The 8,694-nt window shown below is 62.4% G+C and overlaps 1 protein-coding gene across 1 annotated transcript; it reads left to right on the top strand.

The window, feature by feature from the left end:
• The first annotated feature begins 1,060 nt into the window (after positions 1 to 1,060).
• Positions 1,061 to 8,265, top strand: HSPB8 (heat shock protein family B (small) member 8). The gene is made up of 3 exons (XM_085326166.1): positions 1,061 to 2,012; positions 4,718 to 4,781; positions 7,095 to 8,265. Exons 1-3 carry the CDS (start codon positions 1,634 to 1,636, stop codon positions 7,252 to 7,254), a joined length of 603 nt encoding a protein of 200 aa, XP_085182292.1. The 5' UTR covers positions 1,061 to 1,633; the 3' UTR covers positions 7,255 to 8,265.
• The last annotated feature ends 429 nt before the right edge of the window (positions 8,266 to 8,694 follow it).

The raw sequence follows: 8,694 nt of genomic DNA on the forward strand, positions 1-8,694 counted from the left end.
GAGCGGGGAGGCTTCGGCGCCGCGCTGCCCGCTGCTGACGTGGCGGCTTCGGGTGGCAGGAGGCAACAGGAGCCGCGGAGTGACAACAGGAGCTAAATTGGGACGGCTCGGAGGGGAAGCGTGACTAATGGGGATAAACAAGGAGGCCGGCAGGATTCCTGGCCGGGGAGGGAGCGCGGCTGGGAGCTAAGAAGGGAACCACCGAGCAGAGGTGTGGGAGGCAGCGATGGCCGTGGCAGGCGTGTTGCCCYATCCGCCGGGGTGGCGGGAGCCGTGCTGTCGCGGTGACCGGCGAAGGACGCGAGGAGCGCGGGGCCGGCCCTGCATGCCGGCCCTCCCGCGGCACCTGGGTCCAGCAGGACCCTCCAGGAAACCACAGAGGTGCCGTGGAGAGGCGGCGAGTGCGGGGCAGCTGTGGCGTGAGGGAGCGCCGCACCACCACTGCGGCACCCTGCTCACGCCGGGCTGCAAGGGGGTGGTGGCACCATCGTGAGGGGATGGTGGCACCATCGTGAGGGGATGAAGGTGTCATCGTGAGGGGATGGTGGTGTCATCACGAGGAGATGGCCTCGTCATCATGAGGGGATGGCACTGTCATCGTGAAGGAATGTTGGCACCATCGTGAGGGGACGGCAGCGGTGGCATGCAGGGATGGTGGCACCACCACGCAGGGATGGCGGCACCATCGCGAGCGGACGGCAGCGGCGGTGTGCGGGAAGGCGCCGCCTGGCCCCTCTGGCGCTTCCCCCCGCCCCGGCCGGCGTTCAGGTCGCTGCCGTGGCGGGGGGCGGCCGGCGGCGCCGCCGCAGCGGCCGGTACGTCCGGAGGGAGACAGCGGGCCGCGAGCGGCCGCCCCACGGCCCGGGGGCTATTTTTAGGGAGCCGGGGGGCAGCTGCCGCCGCGCAGCGCCGGGGCCGGCGGGAGCCGCCAGCTGCCGCGGCCCGGATTCTCCCCGGCTGTTTCATCCGCTCCAAAATACTCGGTGACGGGGCAGGGATTGCAAAACACCCTCCCCCCGCCACCACCAAACCCCGTATAAATAGCGCTGGCYGCGGCGGCCAGAAGGTTAGAGAAGTTTCTGGGCTCCGCGCGGAAGCTTTTATTGAGGCTCCCGGCGGGCGGCTYGGGGAGAGGCGCGCAGCACGCGGAGGGGAGCGAGGGAGAACCGGGACGAAATCAGCTTCTTAATCTTGGGAATTATCTCTTGTGGGTTTTTTTTTTTCCTTCCCCTCCTCTGCGCGCCGAGAAGTTTTACCTTCCTCTCCCCGATCCCTGGGATCGAAGCCAGACAGGAAGCGTTTTTCTCCCTGCCGCCCGGAGAACTCGCTCCCGCCTCCCCGCGCTGCTGAAGCCTCGGCTGCTTCAGCCCCGCATCCGTCCATCCATCCTTCCGATTTATTTATTTATTTATTTATAATTATTCGTCTCGGCCTCCCGGAGGGAGGATCCCGMCGCCGCCGCCGCCGCCCGGGAGCCGGACCCCTCCCCGCGCGCCCGGCGCCGGGTGGATGCCTCTGCCGCTCCCCGGGGAAGCCCGCGGCCAGGAGCAGGCAGGCGAGCGCTGAGGGCGCAGCGGCGAGCCCCGGCCACGCTCACGGCCCTTCGCCTCGCACCGCCGCCGCGCARGCAGCCATGGCCGACAGCCAGATGCCCTTCTCGTGCCACTACCCCGGGCGGCGCAGCGTCCGCGACCCCTTCAGGGAGCCCGGCCTGACCTCGCGCCTCCTGGACGACGATTTCGGCATGTYGCCCTTCCCCGGGGACCTCACCGCGGACTGGCCTGACTGGGCCCGGCCCCGGCTCACCACCACCTGGCCGGGCCCGCTGCGCACCGGCATGGCCCGCGCCTCGGGCATGGCCCCCGGCTACGGCGCCCACTTCGGTGGCTACCCTGAGAGCCGCAGCCCGGCGCCCTTCTCCCGCGAGCCCTGGAAGGTCTGCGTCAACGTGCACAGCTTCAAGCCCGAGGAGCTGACGGTCAAAACCAAGGATGGCTACGTGGAGGTGTCAGGTGAGCGGCGGCCGGGGCGCTGGGCAGGGGGAGGAGGGATAATCAAAACAAGAATAATAATCTAAATCCTGCCCCAACCGTGCTCTGCGGCTCCGCTGTGACATGCAAACGTCAGYTTTATTTCTGCGCCCGAAGCGCCGGCGGTGTCGGCCGCCCCCGACCCCGCACGGCKGCCGGGGCCGCGTGCCGCCCGTCGGAGCTGCGCCGGCCGGCGTTGCTCCGCTTTGGCGCTGAGAAAGCGCCTTTGGAGCGCACCGCCCCGGTTTGYGCCCTTGCAGGCGGCGGTGGCCCCGCCGGCGACGCGCCCGGCTGCAGGCGCTGCCYGAGCCCGCTGCTGGAAACTGCAGCGCGTTACCGAGCCTCGGCGCCCGGCGGGAAATTCCCTTTAGAGGGGTCGAGCGGCTGCGCGAGGTGCCGGGGCGCCCGCCGGGCGCTGGCACGCAGGGCCCCGGCGCGGCTCAGAGCGGGCGCGTGGGCCGGCGGACAGCCGGTGGGCAGGGAAGGGGTTAAACGGGAGCTGCTCAAAGCCTGGCAGAAATGATGGCGCCRGGAGGAAAGCAAAGATAAGGCTGGGCTGGGAGAGAGCCTTGGGGGCCACGCGCCTGCGACCAAAGCGGGGAAGCGAAGGGCGCGGGCGGGAGAGYGCGGGGCTGCGGGAAAAGCCGCGGTCGGGGTGGGGAGCGGCTTCCCCGCGCGTCCGTGGACGCTTTCGCCCCGCAGCCCTGCCGCGGCGCCAGATGCAGAGCCGACCYGCGGCCTCGCGACGAGAAAGCCGTCAGCGCTCCCATAAATTTCCGTTGTGATTCGCCAGCAGTTAAGGCAGCCTTAAGATTAATGGGTTTGTGGGAAAATACACAGCAGGCAGGAGCTTGTGGCAGCATGGGAGCTGGGGTGGGGGCATGGGGGTGGTGAGGGGGCCCCGCTGCAGTCCCAGTTATTTATTTGGGGGTCACAGTGCTGCTGGACAGGGAGGCTGCAGTCCGGGCTGAACCTGGGGACTGATCCTGGGGACTTTCCCATGCATTTGCTGAGACACCCGGGGCTGTGCAAGGAGGCTTGGCAAGCTGCAAGGGTATTTTTAACCTCCAAGCTGCTCCCAGCACCCTCCCCGCACAGGACAGCATGTGCTCCGGGTGCGCCCAGCAGCACCCAGCACCGTGCTCCGGGTGCGCCCAGCAGCGCCCAGCACCATGTTCCCGGTGCGCCCAGCAGCGCCCAGCACCGCAGCAGCGGCACCGAGCCATCCAAAGATGTTATCGTGGCTGGGATCTTTTCTTAAGGCACAGCTTTTGGCAGCAGGTGATTAAGTCAGACCCCAAGGCTTTTACTGGAAATAAAGGTGATCAGCAGGTAACACAACCCCCTGCTCCCAGGGGCTTGGGAAAGCAAGGAAAGCAGTATTTTACAGCACTGATGTGGTTTCTGAAGCTGATCTGGTGGTTTCTAGGGTCTGAGCCACCATCTGAGTCATGGGTTTAAATCAGGCTGGCGGGGTCAGCTGTGTGCACTGGGCTGATTAAATCTGACCAGAAAGTGAATGGTCTGTGCCGACCCCGGGCACCGCCACATGGGCCAGCAGCGCCCCTCGGCCTCCGGCACAGCCCCCCAGGCCCAAAGGGGGTCACCAGTGAAGGGTCACTGCCTCCCCGCGAGGCAGCAGCGTCCCCCGCCACTGCGTCACCACCAGCCTCGCGGCTGCCACCCTGGTGCTGCTCTCCGGGGGCAGCAATTCGGGTGACAGGTGACTCACGCTCCGGAAACATCGCTATCGCCCGCCAAGGAAGGCGACTCTGTTTCTAACCCTGGCTTGCGGTGGCTCAGTCGCCGGCACTGCAGGGGGACGGAGCTGGGCTTGTTTCCTGAAACAGTGGCCGAAGCGGCTGTGCAGGAGCCACGTCCCCCCCACCCCGAGATGTGCCTTGACCCTCCCCTCCCGCCTGCCGCGGGGGCTGGGGGCCCCTCTCCGACTGGTGCTGAATTCTCTGAGCAGCCTGGCTCCCTCCTCCTCCTCCTCCTCCTCCTCCTCCTCCTCCTCCTCCCCCCCTCCTGGGCCCGCACGCCTCGGGGAGAGGCTGGCACTTAGTGCTGCCTGGAACTGCCTTAATTCCTCTTTCCTATTTGTTTCCCAAGACAGGAATTTTATGATCATATGTGTTTTGATTCTTCCCACTTTCAAATTAAGGATTTGCTGTGTTTGGCATTCTCGTGGGCCCTCAGCTGCACTTGTGCAGGAGCAGCATTGGCAGCTTCCGTAGGACTGTCCATGCCATGGCAGGGAAGGACCCCGCCGCGCCTGGCCCAGCTTGCAGCATCTGGGGAGCTGTAATATTTCAGCTGAGAATCACCTTTGGGAGGATCCAGAGGAGCAAGCCCTGTCGCAGGGCGGTGTCAGCCAGGAGGCAGCCTCAGGCACTAGGGAACGTCTAAGAGGGGAGGAAAGCCTCCTCTGCCCAAAGTTTGGGAGCTGCTTTTTCCCACGGTGCCTGTCAGGTGCTAGACTTATGCTTTAACGATTTAGGGGGCCTTCAGCTTCATTTTTCTGAGAGTTTTCCTCTTCTAGAAGGGCTCCTGCTGGTCCTGGGAGAAATTCCTCGAGTCAGCCAGGGAGGAAAGGTTTTCCACTTGGAAAGGGAAAACAACTTCAATTTATTGGGAAAAAAATAGCCCTGTGAGATGCTACCATTGAATATTCCTGTTCCCTCCAGGTAAACATGAGGAGCAGCAGGTGGAAGGAGGAATCGTCTCCAAGAACTTCACAAAGAAAATCCAGTACGTATCACAGATGCTGCACTGCTGCAGCTTCCTGTGGTGGGAAGCGGCTCTGGTGCCGACYTGGATTTAGGAGAGCTGGCAAGTCTTCCCCTCCAACAGCATGAAACACTCTCTGGCTAGCTATCAAATCCCTCCCGTTCCCCACAATCTAGTAAAGTCAGAAACTGTGCTCAAATGCTGTTGTCAGTAATGGGCTGAGCCGGGGCACAGCTTCTCTCCTGTGGGCTGTGAAGAGCTGCCTGGAAGTGAAATTTAGGTTATGTTTGGGAGTCAGGGGACCTGGAATCTATTCCCTGCTCCACCGCTGAATTGACATGCTATTTAACTTCTCTTGCCTCTGTTCCTCTGTCTGCAAAACAAGCAGTCTGCCTCCCCGGCATAGTAAACATTTAAAAACCACAGGGAAAGTTGCCCGCAGAAGCAGAGAAGCACTGCAGACACGGAGCACTGCAAGTCACCGGGCGTCTCCTCCCCTCCCAGCTGCGGAGTCTGAGGGCTCCTTTTTAACCCTATTTGCAGGCATTTATGCTTCGTTTTTTTTGTGTCAGCAGGGGATGACCTGCCGGTTGCAGCTTGTGTTGCAAATGTCCCTCGCAGTACCAAGCAAGTCAAAGCTGAGCAAGGCCCAACAAGTCACTGGGTGCACGTGGCGGGTGCTCCCGCTGGGCAGCCAAAGGCCTCGACTGATGTATTTTCCATCTGGCTTATGGCTGCTGCCAATGAAAACTCATAATTTGGGGCACATATGTTCCTAGCTCAGGCTGTACAGAGTGATTTCCTGATGGAGGCAAAGCAGGAGATCTTTTCMTGCATGCTTATTTGGCCTCCTTCATGACTGGGGCTTCGTTTTGGAGCCAGCCAGGATGAGGGGAAGCAGAACAGGGATATAAGGTGCTGTTCTCAAGATGCCAGCACATCCTTCAGGGTTTAGTAGGATGCGATGGGCTGAAATCATCTTCAGACCTAAAATACAAATATATATATTTATGTATCTGTCTATATACRTATATATAAATATATGTATTTACATATGAATAATGTCAGTTAGATTGCTCTCGCTTTGACTGACCCAAGTGGCTCGTTTTTGTAGAGACAATGGCAAAGCGTGGAGAGGAAATGGGCCCCGAGGCCRGAAAGCGCTGCGGCACATCCCTCGCTGGCGAGCCCGGAGGCGCGTGGTCACGCCTGCGCGTGGCGGTGTGCGTGGGGTAAACCCCCACCACAGGAGGCTGACGCTGGGCTCAGGGGGTTAACTGGGAGAAGCAGCAAACAGCAGGCCCGAATCGTCTGGCTGAGCCGGGCAGCTCAGGTTGCCAGCACTTGGGCATTGGCTTTTCCACCCCGAACAACCTCTCTGCATCCCCCCAAACTCGACCTCTGTGGAAAGCCACGTGTGCCGGGGCCAGGACCCAGGCCCTGCCTCGGGCTGGGGGCCCCGTGGGCGCTGCAGTCCCTGCCTCGCCTTGCGGCCAGGAGCTCCTTAGGAAGCAGCTGCCGCGGCTCCTTTTACGGGCAAGGCTTTTGCCGTGACGCAGGCTGTAACATAAAGATGATTTACTCATGCGTTGCAGAAGCTCAAGCGGCACAAGCTGTGAGTGACATCCACTCAAACATATCTGCCGAGGAGATTAAACAGAGAGCCCAGCAGTGGTGAGACAGGCCAAGCGACTGCTTTAAATATCCCCAGAGCACTCCCAGTTGCACCGATAATAACGCAGGGCTCGGGTGAGCTCTGCGCAGCTACCGGCCGGGCAGGCAGGGGCTCGAGTCTGCTGGAGCGCTGCTAATTCGGCATTAGCGATTTTCCGCATCTCAGGGATGTCCTCCTGCCTGGGCTTCCAGGAGCTGTTTGCAAGCACGACTCCGAGCTCCTAGGAGGCAGGGAAACGGTGCTGGTACTGATGGAGACAGAGGCACAGGTAGAGAGCAAATATTCTTGGCAGGAGCTTCGCAGCGCAGGRCGCCAGACACCCGGAGCAGCCACAAGCGTTAAACTGCTGCTTCAGGCGAAAGCCTGGCCAGCCCCCGAGGTCTGCGCCTGAGGGCGAGCGTGACCGTCCCTGCACGTCCGCTCTCTGCCGTCGCCCCGCGCGCCAGGCTCTGCTCCTGCCCTGCTCCTCAGCTGTGCTACGCTGAGGCCGTACGGCCCTTTCCAGGACAGGGTTTCCAGCGGGGAGGCAGGGGGGGCACCACCGCCGCGGGGGCGCGTGGGACAGGGCTCCGTGTCCGGCCACGGGAAGCTCTTGGGGGAAAGCCCGGCCGGCGGCCCACYGCACGTTAACCGGCTCGTCTCTGTGTTCCCCCTTCCAGGCTCCCTTACGAGGTGGATCCCGTCACGGTCTTCGCCTCCTTATCTCCAGAGGGGCTGCTGATAATCGAAGCGCCCCAGATCCCCCCCTACCAGCAGTACGGAGAYGGCAGCTGCGGCAGCGAGATCCCCATCGAGAGCCAGGAGGCGACCTGCGCTTGAGGCACCCGTCCCCGCTCCCCTCCCCTCGCCCGGGTTTTTCCTCTCCCCTCTCCCTCCCCACTAAGATTTCTCTCCGATTCCAGCTGTGCTTGCATTAGCAGGACAGAAGCGTCTACTGGGCATGGGATAGCCTCCCGGCGGGCCCGCCGCCCTGCTCGAACCCCGGGTGCCGGCGGTGGGGTGCCGGCGCCTGTGTGCCGCGGGCCGCCCTGCTCAGCGCGGGGCTGCGCAGGGGGGGACGTTGCACCCCAGCACTCGCCATCCTCAGGGACGAGCGGGCGGAGAAACGTCGCTCGCAGCCGTTCCCGGGCAGAGCCGGGAGCGGGGTCTTCCCGCGACCCCTCGCCACGGCACCGCTGCCTCTGCCAGCGCCCGTCGCTTACTGTTCTGACGTGACCCCGCTCACGGGTGAGGAATTTGCATTTACAAGACGCAGGCAATGGCTGAGAAACACTGGCAGACAGTTCCCGGGCTCTGCTGCGGGCTCCCGCCAGCGGGGCTGTGCTYGAACCGGGGCGGGCAGCTCCCTTGCTCTGACTTCTCCCTTCATCGCATCCGCTTGCCAGTAACCGTCCGACAAGCCCACAGTTTCACCGAGGTTTTACAGAGGTCTTACATGCTCCAGTAGAGCTTATCTGTATATCAGACCGCACAAAATAGATGTCTTCATTATTATCATTTTTTTGCTATCAGGTGGTAAGATTGGATATTTATAACAATAGCAAAACAAAAGTACCCATTTCTTCTCTTAAATTAAAGTGGGATCCTGTGTCTTTTTCTCCTYCTTTTTGTTTTTGAGCTACATCTCTAAGCAGCCTCTTGCCAGCATGAAGACGAGTGGCCGGTGCAGAGATTGCTGAGCACAGCGTTGCTCCGCAGCCCGGCAAACCCCTAGGCCAGGCCTCCTTAGAAATGCAACTGTCTGTGTGTCCTGAATGTTTTTTGTTTTCCAAAGAGAACTTGTGCTTTTATTTGACAGACTTGAGGAATAAACACGAGTTGACGTTCTTAGCCTCTGCGTTTGTCGTGCCTGAGCCTGGGGCTGTGTGCAAACAGGCTCCCCAGCAGGAAGGCGAAGCCAAGGGCCAGCAGCTGGTTTCGTGCACGGGGTGGGGGGAGAAGAGGGTGCTGACGCGCACTGGAAACGTGCTCAGYCCCGGCTCCGGCCCAGCCACGCTGTAAGTCCCCAGGCGCCGGGCAGGGTGGACCCGCTCCCCATCCCAGCAGCGCCCTGCGCCCACAAGCTCCTGGGAAAGCTCAGGGCTCCCTGGCTCTTCCTTCTGCCTTGGCCGGGCTCGCCAACGGGTTTTCTGCTTCGGGATGCCCTGTCGGCCTCGGAGGCACGCCGCCTGCGGCGCAGGCTCCCCTCCCGCCGGCGGGGCTCCCCGGGCGGCTCCGGCGCCCGAAGCGGGGCCGGCTGGGATCCGGCCGCAGCAGCGC

The sequence above is a fragment of the Rhea americana genome, unplaced genomic scaffold, assembly GCF_003343005.1.
Source record: "Rhea americana isolate MKP2758 unplaced genomic scaffold, rheAme1 scaffold_128, whole genome shotgun sequence".
In the NCBI taxonomy this organism is placed as follows: Eukaryota; Metazoa; Chordata; class Aves; order Rheiformes; family Rheidae; genus Rhea; species Rhea americana.